The sequence below is a fragment of the Melospiza melodia genome, chromosome 19 (assembly GCF_035770615.1).
Source record: "Melospiza melodia melodia isolate bMelMel2 chromosome 19, bMelMel2.pri, whole genome shotgun sequence".
NCBI classification, from domain to species: Eukaryota; Metazoa; Chordata; class Aves; order Passeriformes; family Passerellidae; genus Melospiza; species Melospiza melodia.
In genome coordinates this window covers 5,192,564-5,212,525 of record NC_086212.1, presented here as the reverse complement: position 1 = coordinate 5,212,525, position 19,962 = coordinate 5,192,564, and the positions used below count along the sequence as shown (strand labels likewise).

The following is a 19,962-nucleotide window of genomic DNA, read 5'->3' as shown; positions in this document are numbered from 1 at the left end:
AAAAAATGCCATTGTGATGGCGGCATCAATGTTCTCCGTCAACTGATTTTGTACATCTTTGGAGTTTGTGTTTCAGGTGAGGAGATGGAGGCTCCACCAGTGACTCCACCAACACACTCACCTGTTAGACTCTTGTTTGGGCCCCCTCACAGGGATGTGACCACTGGTGCTGGGCTTCTGCAGAGGGGAAGCAAAAGGAATGGAGCAAATTAGGAGGGCATGGAGGGCAGAAGATTTTGGCTCTAAGAGTGCTCCTCTGGGCTCAGTTCTGATGTGCCCCTGGGCCCCTCTTGGATTCTCAGGTGGTTATTGTCACTATAGGTGACACGAAAAAACACAAGCACACACCGCTGCTCTCAAGGTGAAGGAAAAAGGGAAGTTTATTTTCTTACTCTAACATTTATAGTTTTCCAAGAGTGACAGTGGATTGGAGGGTGACAGTGCCACCTCTCCAATGACACTGGACAAACCAACAGTCCATCAACTTTCTCTTCTTCCAAAAGGAATGCAAAACAATGAGTTATTTACAGAAAGTGTGTGAGAAAGCTCAGTACAACAATGTTAACATCAGAAGGCTTAGAAAATCTTTAAAAATCTGGGTGACAGGTTCTTCCTCCATATGAGTGGCCCAGGATCCACAGAGCAGGGCACACACAGGGGGCAGAAGGGAGGTTGTAGGACTGTCACACCTGCACAGATCAGGCTTGTAAAAGTCCCTGGATTTCTTGCCCCTCAGTGCTGCCAGAGGGCAAGGCTCCCTCTCCCGCAGCTCCTTCCTGCCTGGCAAGGTCTGTCGGGGGATTGGCACCAGGTCCTGTGGTCTTGCAGGAGTTTGGGAGGTGACCCATGGCTCATTACCACCAGCATGTGACCCAGCAAGCCTCCGGCAAACAGAGCACTTTGTTCTGACCCTTTGCACTTCCCTGCCAGCGAGCTGCCCTCTAATCCCCCCAAGGAGGGATTTTCCTCTCCCACCCCAGCTCCCTGTGCCTTGGTCCCCTCAGAGAGAGAGGTCCAGGGTAATAATTTACTGCCTGCCACAAGCCACTCCTTCGGACTTTTTCTTCGACCTTCAGACTGCATTGCCAAAATAAAAACAACGGGAGGGAGAGAGGCACTGGCTGCTCCCACGGCGAGAGTGTGGCAGTGCCCGCTGGATCCAGGAGCCCTGCCTGCAGGTAATGCCCCTTTGCTTTCTCTGGGAGGATTGAGACTTTCCCTTCTTTTATGGACTTTCTGAAGCCCTTTGGGAGCAGCAGAGGGGTGTGAAGGACTCATCCCTTGCTGCCAGGAACCTGGCTGGCCTGTGGAAGAGCTGCTCCCCAGGGCCAGCAGCTGCAAGGGGAGGGGGGTTCAGTTCCAGCAGTTGTTGGGGTTGTTTCCCAGATGTGGAGAAGTGCAGAGAGGATCTGAGCAGCCTCCTTTCCTTCCTCTGGGAAATTTTCTGGCTTTAGCTCTGCCTCCCCCAGCAAACTTCCATCAAAGGAACTCCCATCACCCTGCTTGTCCCTGCAGCCCCACAGCAGCTCAGCTGGGTGGGCTCCTGCGGGCAGCACCCATGAGTGCTCCTGATCTGGGTAATTTCAGAAGCTGGAGATCAGCAGACACCAACTGTGCATCCCCATGGAAAGGAGCCTTGGGCTCCACTGGGATTTGCAGCCAGCACCAGAAGGGTGAAGCTTACACCAGAATTTTCAGGTTGTGTTGGCTCCTGTGGTCTCCTGGGCTGTGACAGTCTCTGAGGCTGGGCCTGGTGAAGCTCAGGAGTGTCCATCAGGCTTCTAACAGAGCATTCCCAAACACCCCTCTGGCAGGACAGGGAGGGCTGTTCCTGCTTGGTTCCAGAGCTGGGCTTGCCACATTTCAGGACAGCTCTGTTGCTCTTGTACAAGGGCTCACAGGTCCTGGCAATGCCTTGAGCCCAGCTTGGACTGGGCTGCTCACTGGATGCAGCGTGTAGAGCTCTGCTGGAGACAATCTCTGGCTGTGCCAGCTCCAGTTGCTTCCCAGGGTTTGCACATGGATGGAAAGGGTTGAAAACAGGGATTCCAGGCAGGATGGAGCAGGCAGAGGGGACACTGCACCCACAGCTGCTCCTGATGAAGGCAGTGCTGTGCCAGCAGCCAGGGCCCTGGGCTGGGGCAGTGCAGCTCTCAGAGCCACTCCTGAGCTGCTAGACTCTGCTCAATCCAGCCAGGAAACTGCCCTTGTCCCCACCAGGTGAGCACAGCTGGGGCTTGAGCTAGGGGTGGTGGCCCTGTGTCACACTGACCTGTGCTACAGAGGAAAAGAGGTATCCACCCCAAAAAACAGGGTTTGGGGTTTGTGGTTTTTGGGTTTGTGGCTGTTTTTTGTTGGGTGTTTTTGTTTTGGTTTGGTTTAGTTTTGTTTGTTTGTTTGTTTGTTTGGGTTTTTTTAGTTTTTTTGGGTTTTTTTTAAGGCCCTCAGGCACAGGCTGTAATGTGTCCTGAAGTGCTGCAGGGAAGGAAAAGAGGGATAAGCAAGCAGCAAGGGCAGTTGAGCCTTTTGCAAGGACAAGGTTGGCCAGGAAGGGTCACTTACAGTCAGACTGCTTCCAATGGTGTGTTATTTATTCACTGAGACTGTGCCTACACTTGAAAAGCACTTGGGAGCAAAAGAAGTTCCAGCCACCTAATTTAATGGCAATAATAACCACAGGAAATGTAAAGGCTTTACAAGAGATCAGTAAGATTCTGCCACATTCATATTTACAGAAACAGAGGCACAAAAAGTGGCAAAAATTGCTCAAACCCACCTTAGCTGTCCTTTGGAATAAAAAATTGATACCCAGTGGCCTCCTCTTATCTCCTTTTTTCAAAACATGGGAAAATATCCCAGCCCTTATGTGGGATTCCTTGGCAAAATCAAAGGCAAAGCCCCAGGCAGAGTCCTGATTTTTGAAGTTGGAAGAAAAATATAGAGGGGGAAAAAACAATTTAAAGAGCTGCAATGGTCACCAATAATCCATTTATTCTTTCATGAATTCTCCTAAAAGCAACAAATAGCCTCTGAGCTTTTAAAGAACAGCCTATCCTATCCTATCCTATCCTATCCTATCCTATCCTATCCTATCCTATCCTATCCTATCCTATCCTATCCTATCCTATCCTATCCTATCCTATCCTATCCTATCCTATCCTATCCTACCCTACCCTACCCTACCCTAATCTTAATCCTATCTCATTTTAGCTCTTACCCAGCAGAGATAACTGAGTAGTCAAATATTTTAGGTCATCTTTCACTGCAGATCCTTGGACTCTTGCTTTGTGCTCTCCAGACAAGTATTTGTTTTGAGCCTTATCTGGACTTTCCCTGCAATTCCAGTTGCTCAGGACTCTGTGGTTCCACTTCAGTGACACTTTTATGATTATGGTTATGGATATTGCCAGACAGGGAGATTAGGATTATCTTTCACTGTAAATAGCATATAAAATATAGTAAGAGAGAGAGAGAGAGAGCACTTCTATGTGTGTGGAGACAATGGGCTGGACCTGTTGTCCCCACTGGATGTGTCCTGTCCTGGTGAAGCTGCAAATGTGGCTTTGCTGGGATGGTCCTTCCTGGAGGGATCCAACTCAGCTTGGAAGGACCAAGCAGCCCTTGACCCCTTACAGGGCTTGGGGAAGAGAAAGGCAGCTTCCCTCCCTTGGGAGGAAAGAAAAAATTTCCAAGAATAGGCAATGTCTGGAGGCTCTGAGCTGTGCAAATCCAGCTGAATAAAATCCCTCTCTGTGGCCAGAGTTTGTTCCCTCATGCTCCGGCCAGGTCCAGGCAGGAGGTGTGCACAGAAGGGGTTAAATTGCCCAAGATCTGCTCCTCACCTTTGCACTGAGGTCCAGCCAGAGGTTTTCCTGGCACAGATGTGTTCTCTGGAGGGCGGGGAAACAGCAGCCAGGCACAGAGGAGCAGCAGCGCTGGCAAAACGCAGCCCTGACATCAGCAGCTCTGCAGCCCCACCAGAATTGTTTAATTTTGTCCAGGAGTGAGTTCTGGGCAGGGGAATGGGCCAAGGTCAGTGCTGCTGTAAGGGGCCATGGTTACCCTGCTGGCAGCTGCAGGGACATGTGCCTGTGGGATGTGTGTGCCCTGAGTGCTCCCACGCTCACAAGTCCCCTCAGTGTGGCACTGAGGTGTCCTGCCATGGGCAGTGATGGGACCAGAGCTGCTGCAGGAGGGGCTGGCTGTGGGCACACAGGACGGGGCAAGGGCAAAGCCTCACCTCTTACACATGGGCACGAGGACAACTCTGCTCACACCTGCCTGTCCCACTCGTGTCATCATGGTGACAACTGCTCACCCTGGTCCCCTCAACAGGGAGAGTCACAGGGCTCCACAGGCAGAGCCCTTTGCAGCTGCCCCAGGTGTCTGATGTTGAATTTCTGACAGGATCTGCCCTACACTGGGGTTCACCCACGGGCCATGTGTCCTTGTGCTTCCAGGGAATGTTTGCTCCTGTGCCAGGGAGCTGCTGGTGTCAGGGCACTCACCCTGGGTACAGGTAGGGTGAAAATGGGTTTCAACTCCTCAAAAGCCTCTAAACCCCAAATCCTTTCCCAACAGCAGAAATACAGGAATTTACCATGCTTTGGCTAAATTTCTTCTGTGTTATGAGCCAAACCTCTCAGCTCTCTTCCATTCCCTCTGTCTGCCAGTCCCAAAGTGCTTTGTCACTGGGGTGATGGCAGAGCCCCCAGTAATCACCAGACTGGGTGGGTGCTGCCCAGACAAGGCTCAGGAGCTGTCCCCATGTCCCAGAGCTGTCTGTCTCTCAGTCAGACAGCGCTGCACCCAAAGATTTGTCTGTGCTCTCACCCCTGTGCCCTTCACCTTTGCAGACAGAGGAACATCCGTGTGCTCTGCTTCCCGAGGAGCCAGCAGCTGAATTCCTGCCCCAGCTGCAAGGAGAGGAGATTATCTTGGCTGGCTTATGATTGTGGCCTGGATGGAGCCCTCCTCCACTGCCCTGGGCAAGACAAAAGGTAATGCTGCTGGGTGGCACGGTGCCACTGAGCCCTGAGCGTGCTGAGGGCATGGAGAAGGCTTCCCCCTGGTCTCCCACAAGTGTTGGGCTGCAGAGCCTTCCTGGTGGGCTCCAGCTGGGCTCAGCCTGCCCAGCAAAGGCTGCAGGGAGCCTGGGTCCCATGGGACACACACAGAGGTGGCACCTTTGCCCACCTTTGCACACCTGGCCCTGACTGACACCCAGCCTGGAGGGTCAATGATCATCACAGAGGGGGTAGGATGGACCAAACCAACCCAACACCACTTTGTCCATCACTAGCTGTCATCAGATTAGGTGTTTTATACATTTTAGCTGTCAAAATTTTCCCCACAGGATCCTCCTGCTTTCTCTTCTTTAGATAGAAAGGGGGTTTTTAATTAAATATGTCTTTTTCCATGGAAATTAAAATCAAGTAGATTTTGTTGATAACACCGAGATTTTCATTAAAGAAACAAAAGCAGAAGGCATTGACTAGAAAATGTAAGTTTAAGAAAATGTAACTGATAAAATTATTCTGAAATTTGACCATTTCAATGCAAGTGGAGGCAAAGCCGGAAAAAAGAAAAACAAGGGATCTTCTTAAAGGATGTCAATGCTGATAGCTTGAGAATATTGGCTGAGCAAAAACTCAGCTTTTGACCTGAAAAAAGGTAATATTTCAAGCAAAATGCTGCTCCCCCTCCCTCTTTACACATGGTACCAGGCACATCAGCTGTTCACAGTGATCTCCCCTGGTATCTGTAATCTGGGGACCCATCCCATGGTGGCCAGCCCTTCTGCTTCCCACAGGGAATGCTGCCACAGCCTGGCTTTTACCTCCTTGCACCCAGCACTGACATTGCTCCAGGAGCTGCTTTCCTGCTGCTGCAGCTGCACACAGGGAGATTTTAGTAGGAAACTACAATGGAAGAAAAAGCGACTGCTTTATTTTTAATGAAGAGAGACAAGACACCAGCCCTTCTCCCAGGTCCCCTTTTGCTCAGAGCTCAGTCTCTGGTCTCTCGAATCACCAGGCTCCCCATGTTTGGTGTTTGCAGTTAGCAGGGCTGCAAAGCACCAGCCTGGCTGCCCTGGCTGAAGCCCTCCAGGGTCCCCAGGACACTGTAAAAATCAGTTTCTTCAGGGTTTGACCTGAACCAAATGCCAGTTTTGACCTTCCTCCAAACCAACGGACAGAGGAAGAATTTCCAGCTGACTTGTAAAAAATTATTCAGAACACCTGAGCTGCCTGCCAGGCTGCAATTTGCTTCCACACACCACCTGCACTCTCCCTCCCCACCCATAGTTATCCCTCCCACCTAAATTCTCACTCCTTGGGTACAGCTAGCAGGTGTTTCTCCATCTCTTGCAGCTGGTCAGCTTTTCCTGCTCTATTTAAAGTGCTGCAGTGAGGTGCCAGCAGTGGCCTGATTGCTCTGGAGAGTTGGTGGTTGTGGTTAAATGAGCTGCTGCAGGAAACAAAGCTCTTCCCCTTTGGGTTTTAGGAAGGAGCTTTGGGCTCCTGGCCTGGCAGGGTGGGCTGGTGCAGGGATGGGGAGTGTGGGCAATGAGAGGTCTCTGTGCTCAGTGCTCATGGACTGCTTCCCGTGCTTCAGGACTCAGCCTCTGGGAGGTGAGCTCCCAGGTATGTTTGATGACTTGTTTTCATAGAATTCTTTTTTTGTGAAGTGCTTCAGGGTTTAGCCACCTGCTGTTTTCTTTGAGTTCTGCATGTAACTTTTCTCTAAAATTTCAAGGATTGGTTGTCTCCAGCTTGCCTTGAGCCAGAGCTGCTTGGCTGGGTTCCTGCTCTGTTTTGCAGTGTCCCTGGGGTGCAGGGAACAGGATCTGCAGGAGAAAATTGGACAAGCCACTGGGTCTCTAGAGGGTGGCTAAGAAAGCTCCCTGAAATGCAGAAGTTCTTTAAAGTCTTTCCTAACCTCTTCCTGGACTTGCTGTAGTGTCTCAATGGGGATGAAAGTGGAGTTCAGAACTAGCTTGCAGCTATCTCTTAGATCTGTAGCAGGGGAAAACTTGAGCCTTTTTTTTTTTCTTTCCCCCCAGTAAAAGCACGTGTTTGCAGGAATCCTCCTTCCCACCTCCCTCCCTGCTCCTCTCTGAGCTGAAACTGGGGCATCTCCCCCTTTAGCTGACAGCAGCCCCTGTGCTGGGTGAAACCTGTGGGTGCCTGTTCCTCACCCCTACCCCTCCAAACTCTGAGTTTCCTGCCCAGCATCACCTGCTGTCCCTGCCAGGCCTCTCCAGGCTGGCAGCCAGCCCTTCCCAGAGCAGGAGGGGACGAGGGACTGCCTCGGAGGGGTTTGCAATGTAGGTTAGGCAGGGGAGGCTGCCGAGAGCGGTGACATCGGGGAGGAGGCGGGAGCAGCCCGCGGATGACGAGGCGGTGAGGTTGTGTCTCCGTGCAAGGTACGCCTTGCATTAGTGATGTGTTTGTAGCAAATAACGCCGGGCTGGCATGGGAATGTGGGTCACCACTGCCAGAACTATGTGAGGAACAGGGAGCTGCTCGTGCTCTGCTGGGAAGCAAACGTATGTTACTGAGGGATGTGTGCTGGGGGGAGATTGAGTGCAGAAACTGCTCCAGCTTGGAAGTAGCAGCTCTCTGTGGTGTGAGTGAGTGCTTGCTTCCTGCCTGGGGGGTGCCTGTGGCTGGGAGTTGGGGTGAAATGGTGTTTGAGGAGGGGGGAGTGGGGTGCAGGGGTGTGTGTTCCTGCTGTGTAATAGTGCTGTGGTATTGGGGAACTCCTAGACTTGCTTGCCAATGCTCTCTGTGGCCCTGGAGCATCCATGCTGCACCAGCAGGCACGAGGAGGGATGCAGCCGGGCATGGATAACCAAGGATTCCAGCGTATCTTCGTGACCTATTTCTGCTTCTGTTGTTCAGTGTGTGCGCTCAGGAAATCTTTCTGCTTTAGGGGGGTAGGGTTTGTTAGTGATAAGGAAAAGCCTGCTTGACTGCTTGTGAGATTTAAACCACAAACTAACCTGGTTTTGAAGGTGGACTTGGGCTGGGGAAGGTGGCTCTGAACCTGCATGGAAAGTGATGTGGGATGGGGCTACACACATCTATAAATGGGTATGGTACTTCAGAGACTTCAACCTCAGAGCAAGTCCCTTTAATGAAAAAGCTGTGTTGGAAAAGGCTGCCCTTGGTCAGCAGGGACTTGTTGAGTGGCTTCACTTCCAGCACAGAGGCACTGGAGCAGAACAGGGCTGGTGGAGGGAGGCATGAATGGGCTGCCAGGCTGGAAGGGGCTCCTCTGTAGCTGCAGGTTGCTAAAACAGGCTTGTCCAAGCCCCTTGGAGCGAGTCAGGGACTTGTTCTGCATCCTGTAAATACCTCCAGGGCACATGGATGTGTTTCCATGGCTGCCCATGTGCTCTCCAAGATGCCCAAGCTGTGATATGTCCATCTGAGCCTCAGTCATTATTTCTCCTGAGTCTGGGATCAGAACAGAGGCTGCAAGGTGGCCCTGAGGCCAAACCTGAGCTTGTGAGGCTTCAGATTGAGAGGAAATGTGCTGTACCACCTGATGGAGCTGCAGGCAGCAAGCAGGAGTGAGGTGCTAGGTTGGGTTGCTCTTGGCCAGAGGCTCCTGAGCAGGGGTGGGAACCTTCACTCCTCTCCCCACTGCTGCCATGTGCAGCTTGGGGCTTGCCCACACACACCTGTGTGCCCTGTGCCAACCTCCTCCCAGGCCTGGATCCTCCAGGGAGTGTTTGCTCAGAGACTGCAGCACTGCTGTCCCTCTGCTGTGAATCTGCCTGTGACGCTGTTCACAGGGGCTCATGGATGAGGGAAGAGATGAGGATCTGACTCCATGTTTCAGAAGGCTGATTTATTATTTTATGAAATATATTACGTTAAAACTATACTAAAAGAATAGAAGAAAGAATTTCATCAGAAGGCTAGCTAAGGGTAGAAAAAGAAGGAATAATTACAAAGGCTCTGTCTCGGACTCTGCCCAAGCCAGCTGACTGTGACTGGCCATTAATTAGAAACATCCAACATGGGCCCATCACAGATGCACCTGTTGCATTCCACAGCAGCAGATAATCATTGCTTACATTTCATTTCTGAGGCCTCTCAGCTTCTCAGGAGAAAAAATCCTAGCAAAAGGATTTTTCATAAAGGATATCTGCAACATCTGCCCAGCCTGTCCAGCAGCCCGTGAGGCAGACACTGCCCTGAGGCAGGTGCTGGGTGACCTTCAGCAGCCCTGGGAGAGCCAGGCTGGCAGGGAAAGGACTGTGCCCAGAGGGAGGAGATGGGGCTTGATCTGTCTGGGTGCTGCCTGCAGGCTGTCCCTGCTGGTGGCTGCCAGCTGGGACAGGATCTTGGACTTGCTGCAGGGCAAAGTATGGACAAGGTCAGGGACTCACAGACCAGCCTGATGTTGTAAGTTCTCCCTCTGTGTGGTTTGTGGGCTTTGCTTTAAATTCCATTTGCCTTTCTTATCCATTCAGAAAGTCTAAACCCACCCCTTAGTTTTTTGGCTGCTCCTCAGAGTTGCCCCCAAATCCCAGATCTGCTGGTGGGGCCAGCTCAGGGGCTCTCAGAAGTTCCAGAACCCCCTGCCTGGCAGATCCAAAATCCATGCAGCAAGGGCTCTGTTATGGGCTTGTTTGCCTCAAAACTCATTGTCCTACAAAATTCTTGCCCAGGGAGATGGGTTCTGGCAGTTAGTGCTGCCCATTCCTTGGTCTGTAGAAGAGCTATTCCAGGATGACAGCTTGCTTGTGTCTACAAATCCCCTTCTTTTTAGATGGGAAAGGAAAGACATATTTCTGTGTATGTTTTGGTCCTTGCTTTCCCTTCAGTGGCAGAACTGAGGAGTAAAATTGAGTCTTGAAATGCTTTTGCTATCTACTCCTAAGCAAAACAAGGAACTCCTCTGTGCAGGCTGAACTCCTTGGGCTTCCCTCTGGCTCAGCCTGTGCAGCCCAGAGCAGGCTCAGGGCTTCCTCTCTGTGAAGGGAGAGGTGATGATGATGATGAGTGGTGGCAACTGCCTGCACAGCTGAGCAGCAGGGATGCTCCATGGTGGGAATCCCAGCTTCTGGCACTGGCTGTGTGTCCTTGGGCAAGCCACTGCTGTGATGTGTGTGTGCTGGCTTACCTCCTGCAGGGCCTGAAAGGTTTCATTCACGTCCCTAATTACTCACAGAGCCCTGAATGGAAGGGACAGTGGATGTGCCAAGCGTGTGACGTATCCCAGTACAACCTCATCCTTGTAAGCACTCTCCTTGTCCCCCCTGGGGACACAGGGGTGGCTCTGAAAGGCTTGACAGTGGTGCTTCAGCCTGAGTCCCCTTGGCCACCAGAGAGGCTGTCTGTTTTGTGGCACTGATGCCTGTCCTGTGAGCTATTGAGGGCTCCTGGTGAGGCTGGGAGGGAAGATGTCCTGGTTCCTATAATTTCCTGGTTATTTTGGTATGTGAGGAAGGGGGAGGAGGGTGGCTGTGGAGAGAAGAGCAAGGTCAGTGAAGAACAAATGTGCCTCTGTGCACTTGTGATTGCACTGCCAGCTAATCGGCTTCGGGGCTCCAACTTTGCTCGCAGAACTCATCAGGCACGGCCGGGAGAGGATAGAACAAACCATCAAGGCCTCTGGCTCCAGGCTCTGCTCATAGTGAGTATGAACCCCTCCCAGTGGGATGGGAGCCCTTTAACAGCTCAGCTGATAACCCCTGTGGTGGATGGAGCTGGCTGGCACCGGGCAGATGTGGGCAGTCCCTGGCACAGCTGCCAGCATCCGCTGCTGCCCGGCAGCTCCTGCCATGCCCAGCCTGGCTGTGCAGGGGGGGATTCTTTGGGATGGCCGGGGGTCTGTGCCCGGTGGTGTGTGGGGGCAGAGAGTGGGAGCACCCACAGGTGAGATGTGGGGTCTTTGGGCCCCCTTTTTGGGAGGGGTGGGGCAGAGGGTGGCTGTGGGGATGAGAGCCTTCAGAAAAGATGTGTGGTGGGGCTGAGGGGGGGTCTAAGCTCTCTGGGGCAGGGGAGAAGGGAGCAGCGCTGTTTATTCATGTTATCTTAATTCTGGCTTTTGTAAAGAGCACAGAGGAACCCCTAAAACCAAAGGGAGGAATCCCTGAGGCGAGGCTCACCCATCCCCAGTGATGATCAAGCAGGATGGATCTGAACCAATGAGTGTTCAAGTCTGCCTTCTCCAGCCCCAGCAAAAGCTGCACCAGGCAGACAAGAGCTCTTTAATGCCTCTGCTCACCACGCCTGCCCTGGCTGCCATGGCAGCTCCTCTTCCCTGCAATGTCAACATCTCTGGTCTGCCCTGGCCTGGGGATTGGCCTCTGGGGCTGCCAGCCCCAAGGACCGTGCTGCCTGGACCTAGCTGGGCTCTCCTGGCTGCCCTGTGGGGACACTCAGTGGGCTGCAGCATCCCTGTGCAGTGAGGAGGGGGCTGCATCTCTGCCTGGAGAGCTGTGACTTCCCCTGGCCTGGTGTTGTGTTGCTGCTGGGGATGTGCTGGCCCTCATGTGCTTGTGCAGCTTCTATTATTGCAAATCAGGGACCCATATTAGATAAACTTGTCCAGCCAGGAGCCCTGCTTCCCTGATCTCCTGTCAGCACACACCATCCCCTGCCTCCCCCAGAGTACAGGTATCCCATCCTTTGGGGGTGGCAGTGCTGGGGAGCTCAGCTGAGCCCTCTGTGATAGAAGGGGTGCACACACTGGGGTTTGCACTACTCCCCTGCAAGTTAACAGTGTGAAGCTGTTTCTCTCTTGGATTTTGTACTGAACACTGACTTCCTCTTCTTTTCCCAAGTGCTGAGCGAGTTGTTTTTTTAATGGATCGCTCCCGGAGCCCAGACAAAAGCAGCCAGGTGAGATCATGGCTCTGAACAAGCAAATCCTCACCTTTGGGATGAAGGGGGCTGGTGCCTTTAGATTAAAAACAAGAAGAGAGTCTGTGTTAGCCTGCTGGGAGTCTCGCTGCTGCCCTGTCCTGTGGGTGATGCTGGGTGGGGAAAAACAGCAGGGAGGCCCTTTGGGACAAGGCATGATGTTCCAGAGTCTGGGGACAGTAAGGTTCCTAGGGAGCAGGAGGAAGAGCATGTGTGTGTATGTCTATGTACCCCTTGTCTTTGGGATGAGAGGCTGCAGCTCTGTGGTGCTGGATCTGCATAAAGACCTCTAAAGAGACCTTAAATGTTTGCTGAAGTATACACTGGGTGTTTATCCATGGATTGCTGTGTTGAGGAAGGGAAAACCCAACCTGCAGCACAGTCCTTGTGACTAAAATTCTTATCTTCTCTAGCCTTCAACACCAACTGACAACATCAACCTCGGACCTTCTGCTAACCCCAAGTAAGCTCCCTGCAAAGCCAGGTAGGGTGTGGAGTGTGGAGAGATTTGGTAGGGGGATGCAGATGATCCCTGTGTGCCGGGGTGGTGTCTGCAGAGTCTGGACAGTTACATTTTACAGTTCTCAGCCTTTAACACCATATGTGCCACCAATGCACCAGCCTCCAACACTAAGCTGTAGCTGGTATTTATTCTAATCATCCTCTCCTGGCCATGTCTGCAGCCCCTTGTCCCTTTTCTTTTGAGAGGTAGTAAGGGAAGCTCTTCCTGGTCACCGCTGGCTTCCAGATTATCTTTCTCTAGAAACAGGCACAAACTGTATCCCCTGTAAGGGCATCCCTTAGTCCTTGCAGGTGCTGTCCCTGCTGCTGAGGGGTTGCTGGTGCTCTGCAGGGTGCCCTGGCACACACAGCATGAATCCTGAGCTGCCTGGGAGCGAGGGTCACCCACCAGTGCCCTTTAATCCCTTCCACAAACACTCATTTTTCCAAGCAGGATCTCTGCTTGGAAGCTGCTGTTACTGTTGCATGTTTCTCTCCCAGAAACATTAACTTGTTTCATTCTTGCCCAACAGTGCCAAGCCAACAGACTTTGACTTCCTGAAGGTTATTGGCAAAGGAAGCTTTGGAAAAGTAAGTGGGCTTGTGCAGGTGGGCTGTAGCTGTTTGGAGGCAGCTTGGCAGGAAAATGAGTTGCTGAAGGAGTTTCTGGCTGTGTCCTTTGCTGTGTTGAATACTCTGTTATGAGTAGTCTATTCTACTTTAAGGCCCTTCAACCCCTCTAAGGACTGAAGAGTGAGGTGTTTTATGCTCAGTGATGGTAAAGAGCAGTGCTTGATTCAAGATAAGTTTCAAACTTGTTCAGCAAAAGATCTCTGGAGAAACCTTGGAGACAGGCAGGATTCTTTAAATGGGACTGGCCCTAAATGCTCCAAAGCTATTTTCTATTGGGTGTCTAGGGGATATATGTGGGGATATTGAGTGCTTAACTTCTGGCAATGAAAAAGTGCTGGGAATTGAGAGGGCTGGAACTTGGTCTTTAAAACCCTGTAGCTGGCCCCCTGAAGTAGTTTTTCTGTGTCTACTCACTCACAAGAGTGTTACACTAATGAGGACACAGGGACCAAGGTGAGACAGCTGTGACCAGGACCTTCTGTTGCAGGTTCTCCTGGCCAAACGCAAGTGTGATGGGACTTTTTATGCAGTGAAAGTCTTACATAAGAAAACCATCCTCAAGAAAAAGGAGGTATGACTGCTCTGCTTGGGTGTTCTGGAAATTGTGGTCAGTGTATGGGCTCTCTGGATAATGCAATTGGGGTACCTGGCATTTAGGTAGGCAGTTCACAACTTAAAAATCCATTAACGTGGATCCGGCTATGCCATGAGAACAAAAGAATAGAGATAAATTAAGTCAGGTAGGAGGGAGTGGTTCTCTTTTTGGGGCTGGAAATGACCCTTGTGGGCTCAGAGCTTCCACCTGCTTTGAAAGCATCAGTGAGCCCTTAGAGCAGGCTGGGCTGGATCCTTGCCCGAATCCTTAATGCCTTGTCTGCTTTTTGATAGCAAAACCACATCATGGCAGAACGTAACGTGCTCCTGAAAAATGTCAAGCACCCCTTCCTTGTGGGACTCCACTATTCCTTCCAGACCTCGGAGAAGCTTTACTTTGTTCTTGACTATGTAAATGGAGGAGAGGTGAGTGCAGTCACAGGCTTTGTTTTAATCCTTTTTGGTCCTTCACAAACATGCTGCTTTATTTAAAACTATTTCTTGTCAGAAGATAATGATGTTGAGGGATAATGTTTTGACTGCTGGCAAGGAGCAGCCAGGAATACCTGAGAGGATACCTCACCTGTAAATTGAGTCAAGATCTTGCTGGTTATGACTTGAGTCAGATGATTCCCAAAGTAAAGATTCTGAGAAAAGTGGTATTGGGGCACTGTAAAATTCTATGGAGAATATGGGAAATGCTGGCATTGGTGAGGTTCAGGGAAACCCCCTCGTGGGCCAGCTCTGGATCCATGCCTAGTGCTTAGGAGTGATGCCATTGCAACTTTCTAGACTTTTTCTGTCCTGTAGAAGCTTACTTTTCTCAGCATCTTTCTATGCTATCTGAAACTGGCTGGGATATCTTGTTAAGGTGGATATCTTGCTAAAATCAAGCTCATGTTGGGGATCTTGGCATGTTCAGCTCTCTGCACATATCACTTCTCATGGCCGTACTACCACTGTAATCAGCCTGTGGGTTGTAGTAAGCTAGGAGCTTAACCAGGTCAGGAGATGATGAATGTCTTGAGTATTAATAATTAACTTTTGTGAATGATGAGGAGGAGAAATGAAACAATTTCTATAAAGGTGTTTGTATTGCTGAAATTCACTTGGCTTGGGTTTATTTCATCCTGTTAGTGTGCTACCTGCTACAAATCCCTTTTCACTCATGTAGCTGGATTTCAGCCTTGCTCCAGATTAGCCTTCATTTATTTAGAGACATGATCAACCCTCTCACCTTCCCGTAGCTCTTCTTCCACTTGCAAAGGGAGCGCTGTTTCCGTGAGCCCCGGGCCCGGTTCTACGCTGCAGAAGTGGCCAGTGCCATTGGGTACCTGCATTCCCTAAACATCATCTACAGGTAAGGCAGGGGCTCCAAGCCTGCCCTGGCAGGGAAAGGGATTCACTGGGCAAGTGAAATGCTGGACTGGAGTAGCTGAAAAGTGTCCTAGCCCAGACAAGACCGTGCTGCTGGCGCTTTACCCTGCAAGACCTGATGGGCGATAAACCATTCTTTCCCCTTCCTAGTATCAGTCTGAGGGTATTAAGTTTAAAGACATAAAATAAACCTGACTCAATAAGTAAGAAATCATATCTCAGTAACAATTTATGCATGGAAATGCAGGCTAACACCTGATCCTGTGTGAAAGCAGAAACATAATTTTTTTATGTTTCCATGTATCTATACTGACTCCCATCAGTATACATACAGGGAAACATTAAAAAAAAAATGTTTCCATGTATGTATACTGATGGGAGTCTGCAGTTTGGGAAGGTCTTGCTGATCTGGATTGGGAGACTTTGTTAGCTCCTGTTCATAGCTCATGCTGTTTCACATCCATGTGTTTTAAATATCTGGCCAAATCTGCTCAAACAGCACTTTGTCTTGCAGGGACTTAAAGCCTGAGAACATCCTCCTGGATTGCCAGGTATACTCACAGCTTGGGCTGTCTTCCTGTTGGTTTTAAAAACATCAGGACCACAAGGAGAGGGCTGTGCCTCTGCAAGCTGGACTATAGTTGATGGCATGGCATGGATTTTGTCTGTCTGCCCCACTGTCTGCACTTCTGTGCAGATCCTGGAGGGATGAGAGGGCTTGCCCTCTGAAGAACTGCATGGTTTTGGGGTTCATTCCCAGAAGCTGGGACCTGACCTGTGGAGGGGATCAGGGTGGTGAAGAGCAGGTCACTGCTGCAGCTCTGGTAGCCACTGTTACATAAATTGGCTCTGGGATAAAGCAGCAGAAAATCACAGCAGTGCTGGAGCTCCTCATGGTTATCTAGCTGTAGACAAATAAAAAATAAACAATTGAGACTGTATTTTTCTACAGCCTCCAGTACCTGTACTACAGGATGAACATAATGGGAGGGAGGGGAGGAGATGAGCAGTGGGGAACCAAAACCCACATGAGATGTAATGCATAGGCAAATACTTGGAAATCCTGTCTCTTCTCCATAAAAAGTGAGACAAGCTAAAATTTCTCTTTTCTTTAGGGACACATAGTATTGACAGACTTTGGACTCTGCAAAGAAGGAATGGAGCAAGAGGAGACAACTTCTACCTTTTGTGGCACTCCTGAGGTACTGCTGGGGCTTTGCTGAGACCTGGGGGCTGGAAACCTTTGACACTTGGTGCTCTGGGTCTTGGGCTTATGTGACACCTCAAAAAAATATGGGCTCTCTGAGGCTGTCAGCCTGAAGCTGGAGCTCAGATAAGGCCTTCCCTATCCAGCAGACAGTTACTCCAAAGTTGCTGTGTTGTTACAGGTATGAATGAGCTATTGGGGCAGGGGTTCCTGCACTTGGAAATGGCCAGACTTGTGAAAATAGCTGGGGAGTGGAGACAACCTTGTCCCTGGGAGCAGGATTGCTGGTTGTTTACCTTCTTTGAGACCCCAGTGGTGCAGAACAAGGAGCCTGCTGGTACTGCCATGCACAGGACCTTGCTGTGCTCTCCTCTGTGTCCTTGGTGCATGCAGGAGCTGCAGAATGCCCTGTGCAGAGCAGGGGAGCAGGCTCCCCCCTGGAATGCAAACACTGCTCAAAGAGGAGGAAATGCCTTTCCTCCAGTGCACTCCAACTGAGTTTTGTGAAAACCTATTTCCAGTCTGGCTTCTTGGAGGCTTTTTTGCCTGCTTCTTACTGAGCCTGGGGATTTTGGTAGCACTTTAGCTTAGGTAATGTACCTGTCCTGCTGCTTTCCCCAAGCAGCTTGGCAAAGGGTCTGTAAACAGGACACCTTTCAGCATTGAAGCTCAGCAGAAGTGGGCAGGAATTTCCCTTCTTTTTCAGTGAGGTTTCACTTATGCAACAGCACAGCATGAACCAAGCAGGAATGTTTGAGCTTTGTTTTCTAGTTGTGGTGTTGGTGTTTTCCTGTTCTAGACAGAGCCTGATAGTACACAGAGGTAATTCTGTGGGGAACTGTTCTGCAGACTGCTCAAATTCTTGCCTGTTGCTCCTCTATAATGGCCCTTGGTAGTTTTGCTCCTTTGGACAGACTTATTGGGGCTGAAAACTGCAGTTTTTAAAAAAATAAAGGAGTTATTTTAAAGGTGTGATGTCTCCTAGAGGGACAGGATTGCTGGCTGAATTGTGGCATGTACCAAATGTTTGTAGAAGTCCTCTCAAGGAAGAGAACCTCCTGTAGCCTGCAAGGGCATCTTGAAGGCTTTGGTAGATGTCTCTCAACCCCATTGCTCCAAAGCAAGTGGAGAGTTTATTAGATAATACTAGGAACAGCATCTGTGTTATTCTTAATGCATTTGCTCAACTTGAGCTGCAGCCAGGTTTGGGACTAAGAAGGGCAAAGCCCTTCCTTTATAATTTGATATTTCCTTCTGAATTCCCAGTATCTGGCTCCTGAGGTGCTAAAGAAGCAGCCCTATGACAGGACAGTAGACTGGTGGTGCCTAGGAGCTGTCCTCTATGAAATGCTCTTTGGACTGGTGAGTTTGGAAATGGGCTGGTTCACTTTGCATTGTGGAAATTTGATTTGCAAAAGCTGTGGTGTGATGTTGGTCTGGTGCTCATGAGGCACTTGATAGACAACTAAATCCTGAATTAATGATCTGGTCCAATCCTACCACTGCCCTTTCGAGCAGAGGTGTGGCAGGTCTCCCCCATCTTCTCACTGCAGGATTCATTTTGACCTGCAATGTGTGGCTCCTTCTGGTGGCTCATGTTTTACCTGGCTGCTTCTCCTCTCTTTCAAATTAGCCTCCTTTTTACAGCCGGGATGTGTCTCAGATGTATGACAACATTCTGCACAAGCCACTACAGATCCAAGGAACCAAGACTGTGGCAGCTTGTGACATCCTTCAGGGACTTCTCCACAAGGACCAGAAGAGGAGGCTGGGTGCCAAAACAGACTTTGTAGGTGGCCTTCACTATGAGCAGGAGGGAGGGAGGGAGGATGGATGGGGAAATTTCTATTCTGAGCATTTCTTTCAGAACAGCACTGCCTTGGAAAAGCCCTCCCACACAGTCTGTCCCTTCAGCCTCCTACAATGGACACATGGGGTTGACTTGGCAAAGGGAGAGGGGAGGTGGCCAGCTAAGGACACCAGTGTGTGATGGGTCATTTCCCTTGGGGGATTCCTGGACCAGGACCCTCATCTGTTAAGGATTTGTGGATATGAGTATGTGGTAACTCCAAGTCAACCACTTAAAGCTGTGAGACCAGGTGGTGGAAAATGAGGGTTGGCAGAAAATTGACTTTTCCTTTCTGCTTTCTTTACAGCTTGAGATAAAGAGCCATGTATTCTTCAGCCCAATAAACTGGGATGATCTATATCACAAGAGGATTACTCCTCCATTCAACCCCAATGTGGTAAGTGGGTAACTCTGTCTGTTTTACAGAAGGGATCCTCTCCAAATATCTCCCACTGATGCTGAGGGTTCTGAGGTGTGGGTTGGGACCTGCAGATGGAGTAGTGATAGCTCTTTTGGAAGAGCAGCTGCGTTGGGCTCTCTGAACACAAGGGTGTGGTTTGGGTCTGCTCCCTCAAGGATTTGTGTCTCTGCTCCTTGGCTTAGGCTGGCCCAGCTGATCTGCGACACTTTGATCCTGAGTTCACCCAGGAAGCCATCTCTGCCTCCATCACCCGCACGCCTGACCTGGCAGCCAGCAGCTCCAGTGCCTCAGATGCATTTTTAGGATTTTCATATGCACCAACTGAAGAGGACATTTAAGTTTTACAAAGGCTTTGTCAAGCCATATTTTAAATGAATGGGTTTTATGGGTTTTTGTGGGTTTTTTGTTTTTATTTTTTTTCCTTTTGAGAGGTTTGGTACTGTCCTTTGCTCATGGTTTAAGGAAATTGGCACTAACACACTAACTGACTGGGATGGAACAGAGCTCTTAATTTTTGCTGTTTGGTGGATTTTGTCCCTAAATGAATGTTTCCCTCTCAGAAAAAGTGGGACACTGACTATGATTTTCCGTGAGTGTCTTGTGCTACTTGGCAGAATTGTATTCACTCTGTGGTTATATTTATGGTTGAGGTATGTGCCATCATTCACATAACAGACATGTCCCTGTAACTGGACACATTTATTTTACTTTCTTTTGTGGAGCTACGCCCAATGTCTTTCTCAAAGCCCTCAACAGAAAAGGAAACTCTTCACATCACCATGAACAGTGGCTTCCTTCCCTTACTCTGTCACTCCAGCTGGTCATCCTGGGCCGAGTGAAAAACTCTGTTCATCAGTTATTGTTCCAAAGGGAGCTGCAGATTTTTAAGTCCTGAACTGCACTGTGGCCTTTCATGCCAGTCTGATCTCCTCAAAGTGAGTGGATTATCTTTCTGGCCCAGGATTGGGATGCTACTGAAGCAACAACGAGGCTGTGATGGAGGAGCCAATGTGTAGGAGGAAAATCCCAGATCAAGGAAGGGGTGGAGAAAGAGATGGAGTTGCTTGGAAAAATAAAAATAACTTTATAGCTGAACTCTGGTTGGGGGGGAGGGTGCTTTCACAGCCTGTGCTTGACCTGCCCCAAGCACACCAACACTACTGTGATGATCACAGGGCAGTGAACAGCAAGTGGTGGCCATGCTCCAGCACTCACCTGAAAATGCCCATCACTCATGTGGAACAGTTATTTATTCTGCCTTAATTTAAAAGCTGGTGTACTCATTGAATGTCACTTCCCACATTTCTTTTTAAGCTGTTCTGTGCTGTGTCTGTGGGGAGGAGAGGGGGCTCAGAGCAACATGGGGATAAACAGGGGGCTTTCTAAAAGCTGTGTGATGCTTGTGCTGTGGGGAACCTTGTGCTTGGTACCACTGTGTGTTTTGGTTTTTTTTTTTTATCAGGCTCGATCTTGTATATGCTGAAGTCATTGG

General features: G+C 50.0%; 1 protein-coding gene across 2 annotated transcripts; it reads left to right on the top strand.

Moving 5' to 3' along the window:
- Positions 1 to 961: 961 nt before the first annotated feature.
- Positions 962 to 19,783, top strand: SGK2 (serum/glucocorticoid regulated kinase 2). Of its 2 annotated transcripts, XM_063172184.1 has the most exons (15): positions 962 to 1,178; positions 4,857 to 5,000; positions 10,587 to 10,656; positions 11,810 to 11,867; positions 12,302 to 12,351; positions 12,923 to 12,980; positions 13,510 to 13,593; positions 13,911 to 14,042; positions 14,864 to 14,976; positions 15,508 to 15,544; positions 16,109 to 16,195; positions 17,467 to 17,562; positions 17,834 to 17,989; positions 18,357 to 18,446; positions 18,653 to 19,783. In XM_063172184.1, exons 2-15 carry the CDS (start codon positions 4,949 to 4,951, stop codon positions 18,806 to 18,808), a joined length of 1,239 nt encoding a protein of 412 aa, XP_063028254.1. In that variant the 5' UTR covers positions 962 to 1,178; positions 4,857 to 4,948; the 3' UTR covers positions 18,809 to 19,783. The 2 variants fall into 2 exon arrangements, with proteins under 2 accessions (XP_063028254.1, XP_063028255.1); XM_063172185.1 differs by lacking the exons at positions 962 to 1,178; positions 4,857 to 5,000 and adding an exon at positions 5,584 to 6,647.
- Positions 19,784 to 19,962: the final 179 nt, after the last annotated feature.